This window comes from Oryzias latipes, chromosome 4, assembly GCF_053564925.1.
Source record: "Oryzias latipes strain Hd-rR chromosome 4, Olatipes_Hd-rR_3.1".
Classification (NCBI taxonomy): Eukaryota; Metazoa; Chordata; class Actinopteri; order Beloniformes; family Adrianichthyidae; genus Oryzias; species Oryzias latipes.
Genome location: NC_136240.1, coordinates 27,446,802 through 27,473,107, shown reverse-complemented (window position 1 = coordinate 27,473,107; position 26,306 = coordinate 27,446,802). Strand labels below are relative to the sequence as shown.

General features: G+C 39.0%; 1 protein-coding gene across 3 annotated transcripts; it reads right to left on the bottom strand.

Annotated features, from left to right (window-relative positions):
- Nucleotides 1–20: 20 nt before the first annotated feature.
- Nucleotides 21–25,177, bottom strand: cdc14ab (cell division cycle 14Ab). Of its 3 annotated transcripts, XM_023954440.2 has the most exons (16): nt 24,763–25,177; nt 21,628–21,718; nt 20,171–20,246; nt 19,031–19,123; nt 15,894–15,973; nt 13,846–13,912; nt 12,052–12,114; nt 11,761–11,848; nt 10,558–10,788; nt 9,407–9,545; nt 7,407–7,572; nt 6,203–6,303; nt 4,369–4,416; nt 4,160–4,291; nt 3,234–3,585; nt 21–1,153 (listed from the first exon to the last, which is right to left on the bottom strand). In XM_023954440.2, the coding sequence occupies exons 1-16, from the start codon at nt 24,860–24,862 to the stop codon at nt 1,124–1,126; spliced, it is 1,857 nt and encodes a 618-aa protein (XP_023810208.1). In that variant the 5' UTR covers nt 24,863–25,177; the 3' UTR covers nt 21–1,123. The 3 variants fall into 3 exon arrangements, with proteins under 3 accessions (XP_023810208.1, XP_023810211.1, XP_023810210.1); XM_023954443.2 differs by lacking the exon at nt 3,234–3,585; XM_023954442.2 differs by lacking the exon at nt 21,628–21,718 and having other exon boundaries at nt 24,763–24,901.
- Nucleotides 25,178–26,306: the final 1,129 nt, after the last annotated feature.

Genomic DNA, 26,306 nt, shown 5'->3' with positions numbered 1-26,306 from the left:
CAAAAACAGAGAAACTAAAATCTGATTCATTATTATTTTATTGTTATTGCTCAGATAGAAGCTTTGCTCTCAGAAGAAAATATATATTCACCTATATTCTCCCTAAATAGATTTCAGTGTGACCGTAAATACAGGATCCATTTTTAAAACAACAGATTAAACTTCAGGAAGTCAACGCCAAAATAAAAGTCTTCCTTTCCTGCAGCTTCACATCCCAGCACAGCTCTGCTGGAAATGTTGAAGGCACTTCAAGCCCGAGGTCAAGCGTTGCATGTCCTTCTTAGACATCACCTGTTTATGCTGAAAGCCAACAGCTGACGCTTGAAAATAACTAAATATTTCTGAAAAAATCAGTCAGAAGTCCATCATCCTTTGTGGATGCCCAAATCGACGTCAAGTTTTTAAATATTTGGACTGTAAAAACTCTTAAAAAAATAAATAAAAATGTTTCAACTTGGGCTAAATACGTAGTCTTGAGTGTAGATGAACAACTTGGTGGCTCCCTTGTGATGTTTGAGGACCCGAGTCAGGGTCGTACAATAGGTGGAGATGGTGGAGACCATCATTTCATTCTACAGTCCAACAGCGAGGCTGAAACCCATGGTTTTACATTCAGTCTTTGACAATGCAGAGGTCAAAGGTTGCCCGAGTCGTTGCACAAAGTTCCTTTAAGGCCATCCGATGCTCCTGTTAATCCCCTGAGTTTAGAGGCCGACTTTTTTTGTGGCTCCCTTTTTCGTTAATTGTTATTGCAGTTGATTAGAGTCAAACATGGATCAGTCTCATCCAAAAAGACAAAGTCTGCTTGTCGACTGATCAGGGACCAGAAGAAATACTGTAACCATGACAACAAAGCCAGGTATCCTTTTATCAAAAGGAAAAAATATAATAAAAGGTCTTCAAAACAAGAACAAGTTCTTCTTCACAAATATAAAATCTCTCTTCCAAAGAGTTGTTAAACATCTGTGACATATTTACAAGCAGCTCTTTCGTATATACATGATCAGCACATAGAGGAGGTTCAGTCCTGAGAGTCGAACTCTCGCTGGTTTATCCGTTTCCCTTTAAGCGTCTGGGTATAGCAAATGGGCGGGGCTGGGGGTCCTTACATCATCGATTTCTTTTAGTATTGGATATATTCAGACTGAAGAGACTGCAAGACAAAAACACAAAACAAGTCAAACTGATGCTTCATTTGCAGAGAACAGTCTGCAAACGTTCGACATTTGTGAAGAATTCTGAGGATGTAGCTCAACCTCACTTGAATATGACCGTAAAATATGGAAAAATTAAGAATGTAAAGAAAGCAGTTTGTTAAGGTTTACCCTTAAATGTTTAGAACTATAGAAAAACATTGTTTCAACTTCACTAAACATGAAACAGAGAAAAACTTTCAGCGCATTTAAAGACTGAACCTATGAAAGGAGTAAGTCAAAAAATATCCACAATTTTGGTTAAAAGGAACAAATATAATAAATGATATATTATATTTGAGAAATCCATATAACTGGTTGAAGCTCCACGCATTTAAATCAGCAATCCTGAATGCCTGTACTGATTTTCCTGTCTTTTTTTATGTTAGGCTCATTGGATTCTCATGTTTTCTGGATGTTTCCAGCCTAAAAAACATCTGTTACATGTGTGCAAACGCCTGAATAGACCCACTCCGATGAAAACGGTTTTTAATATGTTCTTGTGGCATTTTTTCTGATGATGGAGGACATAAATTAAGAAAATGATTCTTTATTTTTTCAAAATCATTAGGAATCAGGAGCAGAGGAAAAAAAAAAGCTGTTTAAAAAATGAGCTTATTTGTGACGTAGAAAATACACGGGGGGGGGGGGGGGGGGGGGGGGGGGGCATAAGCTCCGCTCCACAACGGTCAGAGGGGAAGGGGGAGCGGGGTTGCTCTGCACCAACGGTCCCGCCCATTACTTAGAGGATTATTTTTAAGGAACTACTGTCCTAGAATTTGGGCTAAAAAACATTAAATCATCATTAAAAGACCACTGAATATAGTTCAAGAGATGATTGGAGCGGGACATCAAAGTTCTGCCTGAGCAGTAAAACAAAGGGATGAAACTCTGTGCTGCAGACACTGCTGAGTGTTTACACTGATGTAGTCACACTGGCTGGAATCCGCATTTTATTATTTTCGCTTAGAGAAGTAATAGAAGGAGGAAACATCCTAAGGTTCTGCCTTGAAGCCTTTTTTAAGGCCACCAATAGTCAAATTGAATGGCTTGTTTTTTTTTTACATTTAACCATGAAATGAGTTTAACTCCTCAATTGATTAAAAAAAATGATCCATGTTGATCAGGACAAAACATGAAAAGTGTGGCTCAAATGTAAATTCAAACAGGTTTAAAGTTGAGGACATTAAATGCTCGTTCCTGCCGTCTCCTGGTGAGAAATGCTCCTCAGTTCAGCAGCAGCTGTGGGTTAGTGTGAGCTCATGAGGAACACCACAGAAATGAACCGATTTTCCCCTCCAAATGAAAAAGATTTCAGAATGTGGTTCCGTCACACAGAGGCATCACAGTGACGAGGCTTTTCTCCCTTTACTGCTTTGTCTGCAGCAGCATCTGCACTGCTCTAAAATACACTGGAGGAAAGTTAAGGTTTTCAGATGAAGCCTCGTCATGTGATTTCTTCTGAGAAAAAAACAAAAGAGCTAAGAGAGGAAAATCTAAGACCACAGGGGGTCAGAGGTCACGAACACACTGGAAGCATCACACGTCAGTTTTTAAGTTAAAAATAGTTGGCAGTCTTTTCTGCGTCCGGTGTGTTGGTGATGCCAGAACCATTGACGGTATATGAGAACTTGACGGAGTGAGTGTGACAGCACCCATAGCAAATGTCTTACATCTGGCTCCAATGAAATAAAGAATCTGCCAATCAAATGCTTTGATTGTTTGACATGAGATCATATACTTTCATTGAGGCATTTGATTGGTCAGTTTATAACCTGAATAACTTTCTAGGAATATCAAGAACATGTTAAAAAAGGGGAAGTAGAGCAAGAATAAATATTTTGACAAACAATGGCTGAGAACTAGCTGTTTATTTCCCAATACAAGTCCTCTTGAAGCCAGCGGGTACTTCCTGTTTGGAATGCCAGGGGGGAGTGGTCACTCAGTCCAGTTCTCATGTACAGTCAATGGTAACAACACAAGTAACCAATCACCATGAGGGTGGGGCTGAACTGCTGCTGCTGCTGACGGAGGACTTACAGGTATGGAGCGGCTCAGGTAGCGTCCTGAGGGGCCCTTCATGGGGCTGTAGGGCCCGCGGCTGCTGTAAGGGCTGAAGTCCTGCAGCCCAGATCGAACAAAGCCTTTCCCAGCGGGAGGCCCCACAGAGCCAACAAATGGACCGCTGTTGTTGTTTATCTCGTGCTTCACACAGCGAGGTCCGTTAGCATAGCAAGACAAAGAGGGCGGGGCCAAAGAGGAAGGGGCAGGGGTTATGGACAAAGAAGAGGGAGAGGAGGGCGAAAGCGGAGAGTAGGGGCTCTTTCTGTCCTCCATGTCGGCGGCGTACAGATCGCTCAGAGAACTGGCCAATCGTGAGCTGAGAGCTGAGCTGAGGTCAGCGGGGGGTGGGGGTGGAGGAGCACACACAGTACACGTGATCATCATGACACACACATGCGGCTGAGAACATAGGAAAGGAACCTCAGACAAAAACTCAACCCACATAATGAATAACATGATCATCAAATATCTGGGGTAAAATGTGGATCAGAACAAGTTTGGCTGACTCAAAGTTACTTGAACCTGGTTTAGACTGGGTTTGAAATAGATTGGACTGGATAATTATAAAGAAACATCTGGGATCATGTCTGGTTTTATACTAGTCTAAAGTGGAACTCAAACACAAACTTTGATGCTTAAACAAAAGTTAGAGAAACGGGCGTCAAACCTGATTCAGAAGAAACAGAAGCTTTGAATAATTACAATAAAAAGCTGAAGGTGAGTATTAAAGGAGGGTAAGGAAAGGGTTTGTGCAGTACAACTAAAAAGCATGTTGTGATCTGGTAACAGCAGCTGCTATGGAAGACTGGCAAAGGTCAGACTGATGAAGAGGATCCGATGACGAGGAGGAAGAGAATCAGGTGAGAACTAAAGGATGCAGGAGTGCAGACAAGAGCTCTGACCTCCTCGGGTTAACTGCTGGTGGTGAGGAGAGTCTCCCGATTCTCTTTGCTGCAGGCGAGGAGGAGGAGGATGCTGAGAATTTTGAAGACTTGAGGGGGGAGGAGGAGCCCTGACCTCCACCCATAGAGAGCCTGAAAACATAGATGCTGGATCAGAGAAGGCCTTCTTCATGCTGCGGTTTTATGGTCAGAGGAGGTGAAAAGGATACCTGAGCGGCTGTGAAGCTGAGTGACCCGAGAGCCTCACCTCCTCCAGTCTGAGACAGAAAAATGTTCACAGTCAATGCAACTTTAAAAAAAATCAAAAGATGAAGCACTAACAAAAACGTTTTTAACTCTGAATAAATCCCTACAGAGAGAACCTTCAGATTAAAGATAGAAGGTTAATGGAAGGTCAATCAAGCTGAAGACATTTTTTCTCATCTCATCGTGGACTTGGTTCAGACAAACCATAGACAGTAGGTGATCCTAAGTTCACAGCTTTTCCTAAACGTAATTGAAGGTGTACAGCAGAGCTCTCATTAGAAACATCAAGTTTTCAAAGATCTTAAGTTTCATCTGTTTTTTCTGTAAGTTTAAAGTGGACCAACCATTTTGACATTAACATACTTTTTATTGCATAAAGGACAAAGATGTTTTGGCTGCAAAAACAGGATTAAGTTAAAAAAACCCTCAGGGGCTTCATGTATATTAATGCAACACAGGTCATGTTGGGATCAACTTTGTGTAGATATGTGCAACCATCACATGAACTGGAGACAATTCAAAGTGCTAAACCTGCTTTTAGCTACTACATCCTCTAAAGTGAAGGAGTTAAAACGATTAAACAACAACAAACATGAATGGAACCCAATTCTTCCACATATTACACTTTAGAACCATTTCAATAGTCTAAATCCAAAGTAAACCAATGCAATTTCTGTTATCATAGTGAGAAAATGTAAACATTAGTGCTTTCTCAGTTGTAACAAGCATCTACGGATTTAAGGACAATAAGTAGGACATTTTAAGACTTCTAAAATAAAGATTCGAAGGAAATTTAAGAAGTCCTGTACAAAGATAATATACATAATGTCCAGATGGGCTGGTATTCATGCATTTATAAATACACTGACTAGTGAAGGAATAACATTGATGTTCTGTTTTCTTTCCAGGGAGGTTATAATAATAATAATGGATATGATTCATCTGCGTTTTTCCAGACGCTCAAAGTGCTTACAATGTGTCCATTATTCATTCACTCCTCATTCATACTTGGTGATGGTAACTACTGTTGAAGCCACAGCTGCCCTGGGGCAGACTGACAGAGGCGTGGCTGCCAGTTCACGCCTACGGCTCCTCTGACCATCACCAGGGTCATTTATACAGATGCACACGCCAGTGGAGCCACACTGGAGGCAAGGAGGGTGAAGTGTCTTGCCCAAGGACACAACGACAGCTGTGCTGGGGGGGAGCAGGGATCGAACCGCCGAGTTTTTGATCATTGGACAGCCTGCTCAACCGCCTGAGCCACTGACAAACAATGTAATTAAGAGTGACTGATAGATAGTTAGACTGATAGTTAATATTTGATCTCTAAATGGTGTTACAGCACCTATGATGTGCTGCAGGTGCTGATATTTCACTTTTATGATGATATCAGTCCATCTTCTTATTCAACTACGTTTAGATCCTGTTGCTTTTCCAGCCTCACTACAACTCTTCTACGTATATTTGCCACTTTTTTCATGCTGGAGAAAAGACCATCAAGAAAAAAAACAAAAAATTTTTTTTCTCATCAACGAGAGAAAGATATAAAGACAAATTGTCTTTATAATTGTGCGATTCATGAAATTAGCCATGAGAAAAACGAGTCGTTCTATGCAGGTTAGGACTGGAGCTACAGAAAAGAGCCCAGGAACAAACTAAAGCACATCCAAAAGATCTGAAAGAAAGAATGTGAGTGTTGGGTTTTCCCTATGAAACTGCACGAAACTCTGAATTCTGAGGTGATTGGATGTTGTTCAAGTAACAAATGATCCGTCAATAAGGAGGTACTGGTACCTTTGTGGCCCGGTGGCAGATAGGCGAGGAGATCGCCGGCTCTTCAGCGCTCTTAGTTTGTCTCCCTGCGTTAGACCTGAGCCACCATCTGTGAGGTCATTCTGCAGGAAAACACACAGATTTAGGATCATGGACCAGTTCCTGCTTGGACAGAAGTTAACCAAAACTCTGCATGACGTCATTTTAAATAGCTTAAAGAAAACCCGTGTGGTTGCTTGTTCATTAAGAGCCAGATAATTGTAGCCGATTCAGATGTAGGGGAATGAAAAAATGGCTTAATATTTACTGCTGCGCAACAACTTAAACACCAGAGTCTATCTCTTTAAAGCCACATCTTTTACACACGACGTTTGAAGTAGGAATAAAAGGATGCTTAAGAACAACTTATGCTGAGCTTTTGGATTTCTTCTCTGCTGTGAGCTTTCCTGCTCACGTCAGCGTAACTCTTCTGTTCTCATCCTTAAACTTCCAGATTTGCACCACAAAGTTAAATGTACGGACCTCACATCCTCATTTCTGAATAGTTATGCATCTAGAGCAGGGCTGTCAAACTCATTTTCACTGAGGGCCACATCAGCATAGTTGCTGTCCTCAGAGGGCCAGATAGAACTTATACATGTAACTAAATGTAATGAAAAATAAATGCAACTACTCCTTAATGGTAAAAAACTCATTATTTTTCTTATTATAACTTTTTAAAGTGACATTTACAGTTGCATAGAAAACATGTTTGCTTGTTACTCCAGCATAAATCCTTTTACATTTGATTCTGTCGGGTTAGGTTAAATGGACAGTGTTACAGTCCTTATGTCTAGCTTCCCAATCCGATATTTTAAGTCCAATTCTCCCTAGATATGAATAAATACACAACAATTTTTATTTTTTATTTTAAGAAATTAAAAACTTTTATGCTCTCGCGGGCCACATTAAATGACATGGCGGGCCACATTTGGCCTGCGGGCCTTGAGTTTGACAGATGTGATCTAAAGAAATACAGTTTTTATGAAAAAGTTTTAATTTTTTTTTTAATTTCCCTTAACCTTAAATGCTTCTTTGAACCTAATTTGATGGTTTCTAATGAAATTTTGTGTCAAAAAATCTAATCTAATTTCAATGCAACAAATAGTTTTCAAAGGGACAGACTAAGAGTCCTGAAAAAGCAGAGTCACGTTGGTTGCAGTGTGTTTCTGTGTTTTTGTTTGACCTCCTGCAGATGGTCGGAGCTGTGCGATCTGTTCATGTTGCTTTGGCTGCTGGAGTTTAGCGACAGCTCATCCATGCTGGAGATGAGGTGGGGCATTCCTTTGTCCTCCAGCTTCACCTTCTGGAAGCGCTGGCTGTCGCCCTGCGACCACAGCGCCCCCTGCTTCCTGTTAACGCAAACACACCAAGACTGAGCGTTCAGCAGAGGAGAGTAGACGCAAGAGAACTGGAGCTTAAGCCACGTAAAAAAAAAACGAATGTCAAACTCAGCTAAAACAGGATTTATGAAAGGAAAAGATGAAAAAGACTTTAGTTTTGATGAAATGTGGAGGATTGTTCAGACAGTAAACATGTAAGAACTCTTCAACACAACCTTCCACTCACATCAAACTCTGATCTAAAACTGATAGAAATCTTTTAATACCTCAGTTTCTGCACTGACAGTGCTTCAAGTTCATTGTCTTTTCTCACATAGCATCACATTCACATCTGAAGAGAAACAGCATGAGTGCTGGCAGCCTACAGGAACACCTAGTCCCAGGAGAAAGTCTTAAGGCTTGTTCTCATTACAAAACCAGTTTTAGGTGCCAATGTCCAGTTTCCTGTGAGGCGCACAATGTTTTAAAGACACTGGGAGCTTTTTGTGCCAATAGAAACACAGCTACAGAATGGATAGCAAGATAATCGAGTGTTAGAAGTTGTGTTAGAGCAGCAGTTTCAGTTTCAAAATGTTTGATTAACAGTTGCCCTGCGACCCTCCAGGACGTCCCCTACCTTTGCCCACGAGTGGCTGGGATAGGCTCCAGCAGCCCCGTGATCCCGAAAGGGACACAGCGGGTTTAGAAGATGAATGAATGAATGAATGAATGAATGAATGAATGAATGAATGAATGAATGAATAACTGTCCTATTAATCATTTTCTATAGCATTGGCATAGTTTCAACCGTTTTTCCATAAGACAAACTAAAGTCATCAGGTTTTTTGGACTTTCCTACACCACATGTTGAGTTTAGAAGCTGGTCAAAACAAAAAGTTAAACTTTGTTTTGTTTGCAGGAAAACAGAGTTTAGGATTTCCCAGAAAACAAGCTCAAAAGGCCCAATGTTGCTGATAGAAAACTACAGATAAAAGCTCTCCATTAGTTAAATGGAAAGGGAAAATGATCCAAAATGGTCTTGAGAAACGGCTCGACTTCCTAAACCATTCAATACTACTGTGATAATGAGTCCTTACTGCCAGTAAAAACAAACACTAATAACATGAAGCAGACAGTTGTTAGACCAAAAGGTCTTAAAGACTAAAAATACACTTCAAAGGCCACTTTGTCTGTGTTATAATCCATTCCATTTCCACATCATCTTATCTTAAAAAGAAATGAAAAAATATTTCACCACTTGTGCCTGAAGAACAGAGGCCAATCTGGAAGCAACAAGCTATGAGCGAGAACATTACTTAAATTTACCAATAAAGGTTTTGTTCTCTATATTTGTTCATGAGCTTTTGCCTGAATGCCAGACTTTGACTTTCATTCTTTGATCACGACTTTTTTGTGATTTGCAGAGAGAAATGCCATTTTTACTGAACCAGTTTGTACTTTTTCTAACAGTTTTCTACTGTAAGCTGCTTGCCAGAAGTCAATCAAGTGAAATAACTTTATGCCTGTTGGGTTAATACCTAAAAAAGTAGGTATTGCGTTCATTTCTGAGGAGTTTTAAAGCCTTTACACTGACATAAACAGAGGTAACAGCTTCTTAACATTGTATTTATCAACATTAATCTACAGAAAATTGTGCTTTTCTAAGATGCCATATTATTAGAAGTTATTTAAAAGTAAGATGCCATGACTCAACTTCAAAATAACGTCATCCAGATAAATGAGTCTGTAGTGACAAACTTCACAGATAATGAAACAAAGAAATGCAGACATAAAGACAGTAGAACTGAGAAAAGAAAGAGAGCTGGAGGGAACAGGGAGAAGGGAAACAAACACTGAGACTCACTCTTCCAGGAAGTTCTGCTGGGGGCCAATTACAGAACCCGGTCTGCAGATCCGGATCCAGGCAATGGCCTCCCCTGCTGTGAAGCGGTAATGTTTCATCAGGTAGCAGCCAATCAGAGTGCCTGTTCTGCCAAGGCCAGCTGTTGGAGAGAAGTGAAGAAGAAATATGGAAAAATAAAAATCTATGGAGAAGTTTGCCCTTGTTAGTTTGGATATGAATCAAAATAGAAAGACATTCTCATTACTGCATCACAGTAATGCAAAAATAAATTTGTCAGTTTTGAACACACATATCAGAATACTATTCAAATCCATAAAGCAGACTTTGAACCCACCAGAACCTGCTGCAACAAGTACCCACTTCTAGATTTCATTCATTTATTTGGAACACAATAAATGAGAAAAGATGTACATTAAACTACATAAAGTTCAAGGCGGGCAGAGGATACATTTCTATAGTTCCAAGCCTTGCTTTACTCAATCTTAAAAAACAAAATCAACCAAAGCAACAGCAGCAGCAGGTAAATCAACATTGGAGCTTTCAATTTCAAGACCCCCAACTCAAATAGTTCTTTATTCAGACTCATTGGCAATTTACTGAACAATCATAAGCTCAGTTTAGTAGACGTCGTCTTTATTATTGTTGAATAATGATGAAATAAATAATTAAATTAAGTAAATGATTTAAATGAAGTGGAATGTGCCGAAAGGTGAACAACATTTATGAACTTTCAAGTCAAGAATAAAAACCATCAGAACTGGTTTTACACGGAAAGCTGAACCAGATCAACCCCTGACATTAAATTCTGACCTTATATAATGAACTGCTTCATTATCACACTCTCACTGTAGTCTTATCTGCTTAAGTAGAGAGGCTCATTTTCAGGGGTGGGCATTGAGAAACACTTTTCTGTTTGTTCTCGTACATAACCTGCTCTGACATGTTCTACTTGGCTGGACACGCCTGATCCAGGTAATCAGCCGTGAGTACGATAAGGATATCTGTAACACATACAGACACACCAGCCCTTGATGCCTGGGGTTTGTCCACCAGGTATTTTAACCTGTTAGTGGAAGTACATCTCCCTCTGCTGGATGCACATGTAACTGCATCTGTCAGTGGAACTGAAGGATGTGGACGAAGCTCCTCACCTTTGCAGTGGACGGCCACAGCCCCTTGGGTGCTCTCACAGATGTGCAGAAAGCGGCGTACAATGATGTCATTAGGCGTGCTTCCGTCTACAAAGAAGAGGTCGTAGTGGTCGAAGCCGGCGTCGGTGAAGCGTTTGGCATCGTAGATCTTCTTGTTCAGTCGGATGATGGTGGTCACGTTGTGTTTTCGGAAATAGGGAAAATAAGCCTCAGGGGCGTGCAAAGGGTAACCTGCAGGGGGTGGAGCAATAACAGGTGGAAAGTCACGTTTTATTTGTTTGTTCTTTAAGAGAAGCTTTATTTGTTGTAGAACCTCAACTGTGCTTGAATAAATGAATCAAAGGGTTGAATGAAAGTGTATCTAGAATTTGCACAGAAAGATCACTGAAAAAGTTCTGCACACCCATTCTGGATGCAGCTGGTTCACAAAAAGCTGCTGACAGACAAAAAGTAAATAATAAAGAAATATGTTTCTCTAATATGTATAAGTAGGAATGCTGTCAAATAAATTAAGTATTAGTTTCACGCGCACATTAAATAAGGAAATGTTAATCAGCCAACTTCACTGTGGGACAGACAGAGAGAGAGATGCTCTGGATGTAAAAACTCCAGTTAGAGGTCTGACTGAAAGCAGACAGATAAACATTTGTGATGTTTTAGGTTTGTAAAATTTTATGGCATTTTTTTTAAACATTTATTCTTAATCTGTCCAACTTTGAATTTTATTTTGTCTCTTATTGTAAAGCACTTTGATACCCTGAGGGAATTGTAAAGTACTTTATGAATAAAGCTCCCTTCATTCAAGAACCCAGAACTCCAGACACTCCACAACTAGAACACTGAGGAGAATCATTTACAAGTAGGGATGCAAAAGACACAGAAATGCATTAAGAAAATAAATACAATTAATAGAACAGAAGTATCTGTTTAAAATCACAGCTACATTCAAGACTATGTTTGGTTTTTTTCTAACTTGTTCTGTCCAACAGCTGAGCAGACAGATAGGAGCTGAACTTCACAGCTCCCATCTGTCAGAGCTTCATATTCTGTTTCAATCACCAAAATGTACATAACAGATATTTGAGGCCGTATATGTAAAATAAAAAATGTAAACAGACAGAGAGATGGCAAAAACTATGGCAGTCATCTGAGGTTCCTCCGGAAGAACAAAAAAAAAATTAAAAACAGAACTTGGTTTCTCACCATTTTCTATTTTAGTTTTAGGATGAGGTCCACTGAAGGCCAGGAACTTCTCCGGGACAATCCAGTTCAGATCTCCATTCTCCACACGCTAACAAGAAACAAAAAGGCAAAATACATCAGGGAATGGAGAGAAAACTCCTGAAGACTGCAGATGGAGGAAAAAATTAGACATAACTGTGAAGCCGGCTGTAAATCCATTCTACGCAAACATTTAGTAGTTTCAGCTTCAAAAGTTAACTGAATTTCTTGTTTATATTGATCATCATTCCTCAATAAAAAGGATCTCTTTACCTCATAGTGTTCATACTCGGTTACGTTGAACGTCTCAAAGTCAAAAAAGCCGTGCTGCAGAGCCTAGACAAAAAATAAGTTCAGGTTCAGGAATAGAATAAACTTGACCCCAAAAGAAAAAATCAAATCACAAAACTTTTATTGCTTAAAATGATTACCTGTACGTTTATTTTTATGTTCATTTTCTGTTTTTCTCTGAATAAAAAATTATTTCAACATGAAATAAAAGCTACAAAAGAAACATGAAATAATAAATCTCAGTGTAAAATTCTGGCAGGTCATATTCTAAATATAAATCCTTTTTCAAGAGTTCCACCAGACAAGAGGCAGACGATTTCAGACAGTACTGGAATAAACACGTAGACATTAGAGCATAATCCATACCAACAGTGGTCAACCAAAGCATCTACATCTAGAGCTGTTAAGCTTGCTAACAAAAAGGAGAAAAGTCTGATGTTTTTCTGCTTGTTCCATCAGTCAGAGAGCATCACCTGCACCAGACTGTTATGTCACTGTAACAGTAATAGTGCATTTAAATCTCTTTAGACTCGATTCAGGCAGATTATATGGTTTATGGAAACATACAGAGGGACCGTTTGTTGCTCCACTCTGATCGATGCAGACAGATTAGAGTGCATGCACACACAGACGGAGATGCTGCTCCCTGATTGGCTGCTGTCACTCTCCTACAGCACAACAGATCCTTGTCCGGCTCAACACTCAGCTGTTACGCAACACTAATCTGCTGAAACAAGTGAACTCTCTGCTTCTAGTTTGCGTCCTGCTTCATCTGGACTCTCAGACATTTTCATTTCCGCTTCATGTTGCTTACTGGATTTTCCACTGGAGCTAAAACGTCTCACCAGACTGTGGTTAGGACGGGAGCCTCCTGTTGTCACAGACTACTGAATTTAGGAAACTAGCTTGTTTTCCCCAACAGCTACAATTAAATAAATTTATAAATAAAACTACAAATGATTAGGAATCTCCTTACAGAGGTGCAGGCAGGTTATGCACATTTACTAAATCATTTCAGTCAAGTTGATGTTTTAAATTTGGATTAAAGTTCACAGCATATTAAAATCTATTGCTCCTGTTCAAGTCTTGGTATAATCAAAACAACAGTGATAGGACCTTATTTTTAAAATAGATGATATTTATACACTAACTGGAGGCATCAATTTATGTAGCATCTGCAAAAAAGTACAAACACACCTGTTACTTAGTTATACTCTGCTTACATTGCTAATGGGAGGAATGCTGACAGTGTACAACAGGCATAGCAACTAAAATAAAGCTATGAAGCTAATAGGACCTGGAAATAATCAGCTGCCAGGCCGCCTCTGTCGAAGTGCAGATGTTATGGTGCAATAAGAAATTCAACAAGTCAAATAATATTCACAAACATTAAAGACTCACTCCAATCATATGTTTTAAAAGCAGTTCAGTGGTCTTTTAAGTTTGCCGTTTTTAGCCAAAATCCAAAAAAAGGGGGGCTGTTTTCTAGGACAAAGTTTTTGCAGAGGGGCTGTAGTTCATTAAAAACTCTCCTCTGAACCGTTGACACATCTGCTCCTTTTTCACTATGATTTCTAATAGAAATTCTCAGAAATGCAATTTTAATCTTTATTTACTTTCTATTTATGAACTCTACCATCAAGAAAAAAAGCTGCAAGAATATGTTCAAAACACAAAAAAATGATTTTCGTCTGAGTGGGTCTTTAAACTTTCTTAGATTATGTTGATATTTAGCCCAAGGACAGCTAGTCCTGTTGTCGAGTTTAAAATTCTCACCTTTTTGATGCCTTGCAGACATTGCAACACTGTAAGATCGTAGGTGCAATTCCCAAAGGAGGCATCCCTGAATAGAAGAGGATGGCAAGTTGACAACCATACCGAAGAAGAAAAACAAAAAACCCCACATTGATTACTTTTGAAATGTAATTAGTTAATCCCTGAAGTAATGTATTTATTCCAAGTGCATCCTCAAGCATCACACTAGAAACCTTGGCATGTAATCTGTCAGTTACCTCACTGTAACAATAAGATGTGACAAATATCTGTAAAGCCTCGACACAGACCACACATGGAGCCAGACTTCAAGAGGGTAAACCAGGTAAATCTTTCAAGCAGAACATGTGCTCCGCCCACACAAAGTGTTCCTGTTCTGGACCGGTTCTGAGCAAGTCCACTGAAAGGATAGTTTGGTCATGTTTAGAGTGTGAATGATGTGTCTAGTTATCACAGCAGTGCTGCAGACTCGCTGAACCCAGAAATGTCTCCATGTGATGTGGAAACGGCAGCCGTTTATCCCAAATGGCTTCCTGTCTGGAACAATTCAGACGGAGGGGTCAGCGTGCTTTCAGGACCGCTTCAGAGCTGTTCCAAATGCTGCTTAGATCACAGCAATTACATTCAGAGCTGCCCACACCTGAGTGGGTTTACGGATCCATTAAAGCTAATTTTGCAGGATAAGTGTTAGTTGCTCAACTCTAAAGAAGAAAAAAAGTAAGCAGGTACTGAATCACTTTTAAAATCCCAAAGAAGATTTAAGAAGCAGCAGAGACCAGCAGTCAGTGAATGCCTCGCTGAAGAGTCTCCCTGGGCAAAGGTGGCCTCTAACATCCAGGTTAATCCCGGTGCAGCCTGAACAGAGCTCAGAGCTCCTCGTGAGGCTGACAGAAGAACAAAGTCCTCCTCCTTTCAACAGCACGCTCTGCTGTCATGTAACCGCTCAGCCCCGGGGCAACAAAAGCCTTTTCTACACCGTCTCAGTGCGGAAACGACAAATTCAGTCTTCAAACCGAATTTATTCCACCTGCCCCAGGTGCACCCAGAAGCTGTGATGAATTCATGTGCGACAGAATCAAAGTCAGCTTCCTTTCATCGTAAATTTACATGTGTTTTATACATACCGAGGACCCGGCGGCAAAAACGTGCGCAGGCTGATGTAAAATGAGAAATGCTAAAGCTCTGAGAATTACTCTGAGTAATTTCCTTCACAGAGAAGGGAGACATTTGACGCTTGAGTGGTTTGAGCCATGTTTTTTGTAAGGAGAAAGCTCATCATGACAGATCTGTCCTGCAAGCTTCCAGAGTACGGTGTTTTTGTGTTTGGTTTTGTTGTCCTTGCTCAGTCATGGAGCTCCTACACAGTAGCTGATTGTCAGCTGGTAGTGGATTATTAATGCTATCCATTAGCGTGTTCAGCTAAGCAAACATCCCATGCAACAGGTTATTGACTATCCTTCCAACGGGCCGTGGAGTCTGAGAATAATTATCAACAGCTACACCAATTCTCCAGAGCCTTCTTTCATGAAACCCTACTAATTTTATCAGAGAAGCAGAAAAAAAAAAGCAATAAGGACACTTTTAGGAGCTTGATCCAAAACAATTTTTGAATCTTACAAGAAACGAAACCACAAAAACTCCACCCAAGATCACTTTTAGAAATATTTTTCAAACCCTTTCAGAGTGGATATAGGAAACAAACAGATTTAAGAAGACACAACACACAAAGGAAACATCAAACCAAATAAAATAGCTGATCTTCTCAAATTCATATAAAATGTTTCTAGAGTCATATAGATCAATACAACTATTTTAGTTAGACTCCATCCAGATCATTCCGATAAGGTCAAAGTGTTTAATAATAGCCTATGTCAGTGACTAACAGATTACATGGAAGAGTTTTCAGTGTAATCCCCATGATGAGCAGTTAGGCAGTGGTGAAGACTATTCAGAAGGATAGAAAAGGAGACAATTTCTCTTTGTCTTCTCAGATTAGCCAGAAGTAACACAGTCTGTTTTCTGTGTCGTGTGCGTGTCATTTTACCATTTACCTGAAAGGCAGGTAGGAGGCGTTGGATCCGGAGGTCAGAGCTCTGTAGGCTTCTTGTGGAGTTTTCTTCAGATAGATCACCTACAACGGAAATAGAAAGTTCACAATAAATGTATATTTCACCACTTATTTAAAGAACAAACATTCAATATGTCAAAAACAATAATAAAACAAAAAAAAAAGGAACTGAAACTTCAGCTGCAAAAACGGGGTCACTCTTACAAATAAGAATATGAGCATTAAGACTAGAGTATCTATTTATTTATTTATTTCAAAAAGGTTTAAAAAATAAATAAATAAATCTAGATTTAAGGGTATATTCAGAATAGAAAAAAATCCTTGGTTCCAGATCAAGTCCATTTAATTTGGATCGAATCCTGAACCTTGAGTTTGGTCTGTTTTCAGACTGGAATCAAGTGGATCATTCTGTCATGGACCAAAGCTTGTAAACAAAGTGGAGGCATGCTGCAAGACAGTTACTGGCAGAGAGACGGGCCATGTGTGCTTCAACTCAGAGGATGCTAGCAACTGCAGGGATGAGGAGACATTGGCTATGAAGGTAGTGTTTATGTGTTTAAGCGTTTATGACATAGATTGTCGGGAAAACAGTGAGAAGCAATGTGTCATATTTTAAATTGTTTTGAAGAATCTGCATTCCTCTGACCACAGTTTAGTGAGTTGCTGTGTCTCATGGTTGTGGTTCTGGTATTGTTTTTAAGAGAATTCTGTTAAGGAGACTACAGGGTAGCTTTTAAGATGACACGGCAGCGCATCCCACGTAAGACATAAAAAAGCACCCAAGAAGCTTTTTTAGCCATGTTAAAATAAACGTTCTAACAAGACATGTTGAACTCTTAGTGTTTGATAACAAGCCAACTGTGGCTTTACATTTGTCTGCGGCTCGTCGATTTCTTCATTCCTAATCTGTTTATGTCTGACGTTTTGGTTCAGTTGTTCCGCTCCGAGGGACGGATTGTATTCAGACCGGGGAATCTCAGAGCGAAGCGAAGCTCAGTCCGATGGGAAACAAACCAAGACCACCTGCAAAGACGGGTCAGAGAGCGGTTCCTGGTAAAAATGGTGTAAAACGGCCAGATATTGAAGTCTAAAGTCTTCAGTCGTGGTGAAAGTCTAACAGAGCTGTGGGCGTCGCTGCTTGTGAGTCTTTAGTGTGTCAGTGGGTCTGAGTGCTCCTTTGTCCACACAATCCACTTTTGTTTTTAGCTCCTTCAACTTTAAATATTTAGGACTGTCCACAGCAGGAGAGTGTGCATCTCAATAACACTGCGGGTCAGTCAGGTCAGCTATCACATAGCTGCACTTCCACAGCATTCACACGGTGTGATAATTCCAGTTTATTTTGTCTGCTCAGGTTCCCAGAAAGAAATGTCTGCGTTTATGCTTGCCTTGGTTTGCACCTTAGACTTTCTCAGAAACAGATAACAGATTCCTGCAGCTTTTCCAAAAGCTGATTTTTACATTTCTCACTTTTACAAGTTTTTTAATCTTAAGTTTTAAACCACACACAGAAAAAACATGCAATAGTGAACATAAAGTTCTGACAAGCATCTCTGTTTGTCTAAGTTTTTATTTTATTTTATTTATTTTTTCCGAAAGGGTTGAGCTCACATTAGGAGTGATCTGCAGTCACAGTTGGGTTAAATTGTAGGTAGTTTGACCCCTGCATTAAACTGTTTGTTTGATTGTTTTTGGGGTTTAATAACAGCATTGTGGCCCTCCAGACACCCAACCCTTACTGGTGAGCCTTTGGTATGACCCAACTATAGACAATATAGTTTTAAATGTCAAATAAAAATGTACTTTTTTAGAGTGGCTTTTTATACTCAGTAGGTGGTGGCATTTTATTTTCCTTTACTAGTTTTACTGCATTCTTACATTTTTTTCATTTCATTGCTTTTTGTAATTTTATGTTTTAATATTTATTCTTCATCTGTCCAACATTAAATTTTATTTTGTCTTTCTTTTATTATAAAGCACTTTCATACTCTCAGGTGCTTTGTAAATAAAGCTTCCTTCATTCAAGAACCCAGAAGTCCACACACTCTACAGCTCGACCACTGAGGAGAGTCATTTACAAGTAAGGATGCAAAAGACACAGATGTGCATAAAAAAATCATACAATTTATAGAGCAACAGCAGTATCAGTGTAAAACCATGGATTCAAACAGCATGTTGGTATAAAATCAATCAGGAAGTACATAATTGATTTCTGGCTAATTTGATCACTTTCTCTCCTAGTTGTCTCTCTACTATCGTTGCCTTTTATGTACTTAAGCAAACAAAAAGATGTCTAATTCCTGCTTGCTACTACCAAGAGTTTCTCTGTTAAAAGAAATTGTCCTTTATAGTCTTAAATGCCAAAAGAATGATAAATATCTAGATCCATTTAGGGAAAAGAATTGGACTGTACTCTATTGCCACAAAGTTAGCTGCATTGTATCGATTTGTGGACTATGTATCACGAGGCATATTAAATCATGTGGGAGCCCTATTTAAAACACATGCTTAACATTATTTTAAATCATCTCTGTGTAAAATTTTGCCAGGTCAAATTCAAATGAGGTCAATTTGATCATTTTTAAAGACTACACATTTTTTATTACACAAGAGGAAACATCATTTAAGTAAATAAGCTAACTTGATTGTTGTTTTCTACAGCAGAAGATGTCTTTGTGTAGTAGATTTTTTATCCAATATCAAGTCCGACTTCTCTGCCGTGAAGGAACCTCCATGTACTCCCAAACATCAGTGTGAACCCTGTTTACTGAAACGAGCAGCCAGTGTTATGTCTGAGAGTTTCCTCCTTGGAAAAACACTCCCAGCGGTGTCATTCTCCAAACAGCAGACTAAAAAAACAGATCCTGCCAGCCCGCATACATCTCTGCTTTCTTTTGGAGACAAAAACATTAAAAACACTTTGTTTTACTGAGGCCTCTCATTGCATAAACACATTTTAAATCTCAGGCAGTTCATCAAGCCACAGAGTACTGAGACTCCAAATCCCACCATGACCAGGACGCACAAAACATGCTTAGATTAGACACCATGGAGAAACACAAGAAATATTTCAGAAAAGTCTTTTCCAACAGACGTTACAATGAGAATAAATTAACTCACCGCATAGCCTCCGATCAGCACAGCCGCATTGGATCTCTTCCTCTGGTCAAAGCTGGTGTAATGAACTATCCTCTTTCTGGTCAAAGTGAATGACTGCACATAAAAAACAAAGAACATTTTAAAATCAAAGCTGATAAACCAAAAAAAAAACCCAAAGGAGGCAACCCTTTATAAACTTTTGACCCAAGAACAGAAAAATCTGCTGAAGGCCTTTTCTGCAATGGCAGATGAAACGATTTTTAAGTTGGTCATTAAATTACCTCCCTGTCAATTTGAGCTAAACTAGAGCTGCTGCGTCAGAGGAAACGGCGAGCTGCAGAATCTCAGAGGCCTGTTAAACCATCAGCTGGCTGCTTTTATTCATTAGAGAGTAGCTGCTAACCACATTATTTACTGTGAGTGACAGTCAAAACAACTCCAGAGACCAGACTCCAGCAAAGCACTTCTGTCACAGTGGAGAAAGAAAGCAATACTTCCTAAAAATCCTATATTTTGAATTTTAATTTCTGAACTATATTAACCATAGAAAGACTGATGTCAAAAAATGACTGGAAATTTCAGAGGAATTCAATTATGCACATTTAAATCACAAAAACTGTTCCTGTCCTTCAGCTCAACAGTACTTCTATTAAATGTGTCAACATGGCTAATTTCTTTTAGCAAATCACAAGGAAAAATTTGTAGACTTGTATGCAGGTGCAGTCTAAAGTTGCTTGTAATACTGATGTAGAACATAATCCAAATTTAAAGCCAACGTCTTTGTTTTAAGGCCCTTTGAATAACTCTTTTTGTTTATTCATTACAAGCGCTTCACCCAAAACTTGCAGGATTATTTCTGGAAAATATGGTCAAAGTCTCTCACAAAGATTCTTACAGAATCCAGCCCAGCAGGCCATCCCGCTGTCATTACCATCACCGGCCTGTGAGAGGAATGCTATCACCATGGTAACAAGCAAAACAGAACACGGAGGACACACGTTTTCAGGCTAAAGGAGAAGCAGCAAAAACAAACTGAGTCTTTAGAGTGACAATGCAAACCTGCTATGCTTGAAAGTGGCAGCAGGAATGAAGGCTTACATCATGTCACAATGTCATTCTGGACATTCCCGCAAAGGGAGAGTCGTATCAGCAGAAACTCACTTTTAATTTCTTGTTCAGCTTGCAGCAGTATCTGTAGAGCATGGCCAAGTTCAGAGGCCCAAAGTCTGCATAAAAACTGTGGAAGAGCAGAGGAAGAGGTTACAGCTTTCAGGTCTGCTGCCAGATGAAATGGAAAGTTAGCAGCAGTGGAGTGAAAGTCGCAGCAAAAGAATCCACTCCCGTTTTCTGCTTCAAAACCTTTAACACAGAGAACAGAGACAAACCAACAACCGAAATATGTTCATGAATGATCAGAACCGATTCTTCTGTTCATCCCCAAATGGCTAATCTGATCGGGTTTTTTTTAAACTTCAGTTCAAGAACAGAAAGTAAATGAGCAGCAACACAGAAACAGAGGCATATCCTTAAGAAAAATAAAATCCTCTTAAGCACTGTAATCAGAGAGAAAATTATATTTTAATGACAGACTTTCAAGGACCAAAAAAAATATATAAAAAAAGCAGAAATCCAGCCATGAATGTGGAACTGAGGAGTAAATGTTGGTGGGGATTTTGAGCAGAGGTTTCAGAGGTTTTGAACATCCAAATTCCAGACACTCAAACGCATCATGACTGAGTAAAGGATGGGTGGAGTAAGATGGCGAGGGTGCAGAAGTGCACAGTTTCAATTCATAACAACCCAACAGCATCTCTGCTTTTCTTCCCATATAAAAAAGTCTTCAGTTCAAACCATAAATTCAGGTTTGTGAAGAGCTGCAGACACGTTCACACTTGGTCTCTGTGGTCACTGTGTAACATTAGTGCAGCAAACACACAATGTAAAGTGTGACCTGCGCTGCAGTAACCGCTGGGCTTCAATTGACGTAGATGGAATTTACGAATTTAAAACATTAAAAGTTTAAGGCTATAGTTTTAGAAGAATTGTGTTCATGAATGCAGTACTCGTAATTCCTTTTTTAATTTTTAAAATAAAATAAAAAAATCAAGGCACAAACGTATTTTACTGCTGAGGTTTACTTCATTCAAACAGTTTATTTTTGGAGATGTTTTAGCTCAAATGTTTGAGGACAGAAACTTTTTAAAAGACTTTTTGCATGAATTTATAACTGTTAATGTATTTTATCTGAATAAATTATTTGTCTGAATAGTGAACTCAAATATCAACCTCCAGATTGTGGTTATTTGGAGCAGACATCAGTGCTATTATTGCCTCATGATAGATTGTGTCTCCTTTATACAAACAGGAAGTGAGTCAAATATCTTAAAAGTTACAAATGCAAACAGTCGATGTTGGCTGACGAAGCATCTCCAAGAACCAAGAAAGGAGGTCCAGCTGCTTCTGACCGGAGTGTCTTAAATTTGGCTCACGCTGGGTGAGCAATGAGCCTATCCAATAGGAGGGCTTGTCTGATCAGGACTTCCTGACTTAGCAATTGTTTGTTTAGCCAACATTTGTCGACTTACATGTGTCACACACTAGGAAAGCAGCGCACTTACTTTTCGTAGAGAAACTCATCATCAGTGCAGAAGTAGTGCGTGTTTGCTGTGCTTTTGGGTTTGCTTCGTAACGTGGCAAAGTACAGTCGGTCTGTGAGGGGAGAAATATAGATTTAATAAATCATCCACTTATGGATTTTCTAAAGAAAAAAAAAACATCTAGAAATTCACTTAAAGTCCCACTCTGATCATGTTTTGAGTGAGTTTTCCCAGTGCTCTTTAAATCTGGATTATGCTGTTTAAACCAAAAAAAAAGGGGGGGGGTCGTTTTCTAGGACAGTTTTTGCAAAGTGGCAGTAATTCATCAGAAAGTTACCTCAGAGTTGTGGGCAGGATCAATGGTGTGGAAAATCCCCACCCCCTCCTTTCCTGTCACCCACAACTTAGAACCGATTACACTCTCTCGCTTGCTTACAGCCCCCTCACACACTCAACCTAACAATATAGGCGCAACAAAAGTGGCGAGCAATTTTGGAGCTATCCAGCTGTACAGTTCTGACCCAGATACCAGCTCGGACGAGGAAAAACGTACATGGAGCTAATCGTCTACAACTAGATGCATCAGAATGGAACGGACCAGGGAGCTTGTGGCCTGCCAAGTATAACTGTATTTTTATTTTCATCTGCTCCCGATTCATAATTTGAAAAAATAAATACTCAGAAATGCAACTTTCAGTCTCATGTTCTTTTTATATTATCCATTATCACAAAAAACATCAGGAAAATGTTAAAAACACCATTTTCATCTTAGTAGGTCTTCAAGAAAGAAGGAAAACATGAACAATTGAAACATAATTCTCCATTTCTTCTTTCTTTGCTTCAAGATGTAACAGATTTCATCAGGAGGGGCCTTTTTTTGCGTTTAAAAAGTAAAATCTGAATGACAATGTGCAATGCAGTTGGCTGAACCACTATTGACAACAGGAGATGCCACAATCAGACATTTGTATTGATTGCTGTGTTGTTTCTATGAGCAACACCTGCGAGGAACAGCATAACATCCTGTGAGTAAAGAGGACGACCCTGAACACGTCATCAGTGAGGAAGATTCCAAGTTTCAAGCAACATTGCTCAGAAGCAAAGCAATCATTTATCCAATCTGCACAGGAAAAAGTGGTGTTATGTGAACTGGCTCTGAAGATTGCAAACAATGACGGAGCACGTCTGAAGGTTTCTGAGAAACTGCTGTTGGATTTAAGGTGCGACTCAGGCCTCTTAACCTCAGCCTGTTACATAATAAGTTATTTTAAGATACGCTTGAATTTTTAAGAACAGACAGATCATAACATCAGAAAAGAAAGTTTCCTTTGAGCACATGGGTGAAATGCACGCATGACTGGGTGCAACAGCTGGAGAAAAACTTCATGCGTTCACTGTGGGAGAGCTCATGTTAAAAGCTGTGGTGGATGAAGATGACTTGGTGCTGCTGTTTGGACATTTCTATCAGTAGCGATTGGGAAAACTGGACTATTCAAAATCATTCAGCAGCAAACATGTCTATCAAACAGCTAACACTTTGCAGCTTCTTCAAGAAGCAGAAAATAAAGGGTTCATTCACATAATCTCTCCCTGAGCTGCTGCCATTTCACTGACACTGTAAATCCAACATTTCCACACTTTTCTGACAGAAACTCGGGCTGTTTTAGTTTCTTTTCTCTAAATGTTGATTTAGGACTTTTTTTTTTACCGAAAAAAAACATTTAAACACAAAGATTCTAATCAGACATCTGTCTTTCCGAGGTGGAACCATCTTTTATATATTATACTATACTATACTATACTATACTATAGGAGCTCTCCATGTGTAGAATATCCTCACACTTAATTTTGCCAGCCTGATTTTGTGAGGAATTTACAATCTGGCTTTGGGACTGCAGAGGAAATTCAACCTCAAAGCAACCCAGTTCATTCAAAACATTTGACGTGATAATATAAATGATCTGATTTTCTGCCAGTATGAGTTCAGGAAAAAAATTGACTCACTTTGCCACACATTGTTTATAACACCAAAACATATTTGATGGTGCATTTTCTAAATCTGCCATTAGATTCATTATTAAAGCATCAAGAGAAGTTGTTGTGCTCATATATATTATCAAGTGCAAAAAGGAAATTGATAAAACAACGTTACAGATGACTGTAATACTTACATGAGTGTAAAATTTCAAAAGTTAAAACTCTAAGCAGTTGCATTAGGTATCCACCTACTGCTGTAAATACCGTTTGAGTTCACCTGAATATACTCAAATTTTCACAAAATGTTTATCTCTTAACTTAAAGATTTAGAAATCATGACCCATTTCCTGTCAGATGCAATTGATAAAAGTATTGTGTGAATCAGGGAAAGAATGGCTTGTGCTGTCCTGTATGTAAAATAACAACCAAGCTTGATTAATTTACACCACCAACATACTTTTAAGTAAACATGTCATATACAAAACCTTGAAAACTGTTTTTTTTTTTAATACAGTATAAGTTAGGACATTTTAAGCTCTAGATTTTTTATGTACCGGTATTTAAAAAGTCTAAGGGTGTAAAAAAGGTCATTTCCATCCTCTAAAAATAAAAGTTTCTACTAACTTGGCCCAAAAAAGCACAAGCACAAGTTTTTTCACTACATTTTTGTATGTGAAATGCCTTCAGACATCTGGAATAAAAAAAAACAGAGAAACAAAAATGCAACAACGTGACTGACTGAGGTGAGCCAAAACTTTCCACCAGGCTCAAACTGGTTAGTGAAGCATCCGACAATAAACAAATGTTGTTATTACGACTAAACAAGGCATGAGCGGTAAACAACTAGAAGCCACGGGCTTTAGTCAGGGTCACCACCACTGACAGAACGGCCTTATTTAAAGAACCCGTGGAATCATCAAATGCTTTTTGAGGATGATCCTCCCCACCAATACCAAAAATTAAAACACTAAACCTTAGTCTGAGTCTTTGATTGTTTCTTTTATTAAACGTTCAATTATTTTGTTTGTGTCAGTCGCTTATTAATTTTTTTTAATCTATTTTAAAGTTTTCCCAGAGGATAAATATTTAGATTTCCCCGTAACTTCGTTTTTCATCTTCTTGAGCTTCTTGTGTGTTTATTTAATTCACTGTAAAAATGTTTTTAAAACTTAAAATTACCTTTGATAAACTCCGAGGCTCCTTCCAGCTCGTTGTCGTCCATCATTCTAAACAGGGTCGACAGGACCGGGGAGTGCTTCACGCCTTCACCCGTCGTCATGGGTCCGTCTAATTCCTGCTCGGTTTCGGTAAACTTTTCAAACAGCTAGCTTCTCGTTAGCCGTTAGCACATCAGCTCGCGCTCGAACTGAGCGCTCGTAAAGTTAAAACAAACCCACCCAAAGCCTCATATCAATCTCCGCAGCTTTTCCTCGTGCGCAGCGTAAAAATATCCACAGAGTTATTTTGTCTTCTTTTTTTTCTTCTTTCATCAGAAAACTTTAAGGGTTTACCATTAAAGCCCGCGCGGGCTGGACGACGCTACGAGAATGTGAAACTCTGATTGACCTAATCCCTCCTTAAGACACATCACCATAACAACGCGGGTCGCTCTCATGGCAACAGCAGCCAATCAGCTTGTGCTGCCTTCACGGTCCACTAAGCAAGGGGCCACGAACAATGACTTATTCTAAATAAAAATTCGAGATTTTTGATTTCTCTCTTAGTAAGCTTAAATCTCGATTTATGGTAGCCCACGTCAGTTTTCCTAATTAACATATTAAAAGATAATGTGTAAAAAAAAAGAAAAATACATACTTTGTAAATACTGTGACGTACAACACAAATACATTAACAAAGTTTAGGTTTTACATAAGTTACTACCAAAAATGAACAAATTAAGAGAACTGTAGGTAAAATATATGCATAACAAATTATAAAAAGTACAAAAAAACTGTAAAGCCACAAGAAGTATCTACGTGCTGATATAGACAAAAATAATGTAAATTTTCCTTTCAAAATAATAGCACATCTGTCTCCTCCTATTTAACCATATCAAAGTAAAGCAGCCAAGTGCTGCTGTGCATCCCAACACCAGATGTAATCCAGTCATATAAACAGGAAAACAGAAGATGTGTTTGGTGTTTTAATTGAGCAAAGAAAAGACCATTTCATTAAATGTGATTAAACAAAATCTGCTGGTGTAGAAGAAACATGTGTCATACAAAAAGGATATATAAACAAACAAGCTGGAAATGTTATATTTTATATTAGTTTAAAAAATTTAAAAAGCTGAAAGGGAATCAAATTCCTGATGATTAATCTGTTTCTGTATGCAACTGATCTCAAAGGAAACCACTTCCTAGGGAGATAACCATTTTGTTTAAAAAAGAAAAAGGTTTCATCATTGTGAAGCAGCAGTATTTAAACCAGTCACATACTGATCCAAAGAAAATACTTTTGTAGTCAACCCCCTAAAGGTTTTACCTGGACAGACTTGCTGGCGTTTTGTCCTTTGATTACGCTGATTAGAAAAGATGACGTCTAATTCTGTAAATGTCAAGATCACTTCCTCGGGATTTAAATGAAGCTTTGGTTCGGATGATTTCTTAGCAGAAGGCCTCCATGGTGAGATCATGGCTCAAGGTTTGATCTGATTATGTTTCTGCAGCTGCAAGCAGCTTCTGCAAGTTTTGTTCTGTCCTGAACAGCAGGTGAGATTATCT

Coding starts and splice junctions, on each gene's coding strand:
- cdc14ab (XM_023954440.2), bottom strand. CDS start 24,862: ATGACGACGGGTGAAGGCGTGAAGCACTCCCCGGTCCTGTCGACCCTG. Junction 7,573..9,406: donor CAGCAGAACTTCCTGGAAGA/GTGAGTCTCAGT, acceptor TTGCGTTAACAG/GAAGCAGGGGGCGCTGTGGT. Junction 4,292..4,368: donor TCAGCTTCACAGCCGCTCAG/GTATCCTTTTCA, acceptor CTATGTTTTCAG/GCTCTCTATGGGTGGAGGTC.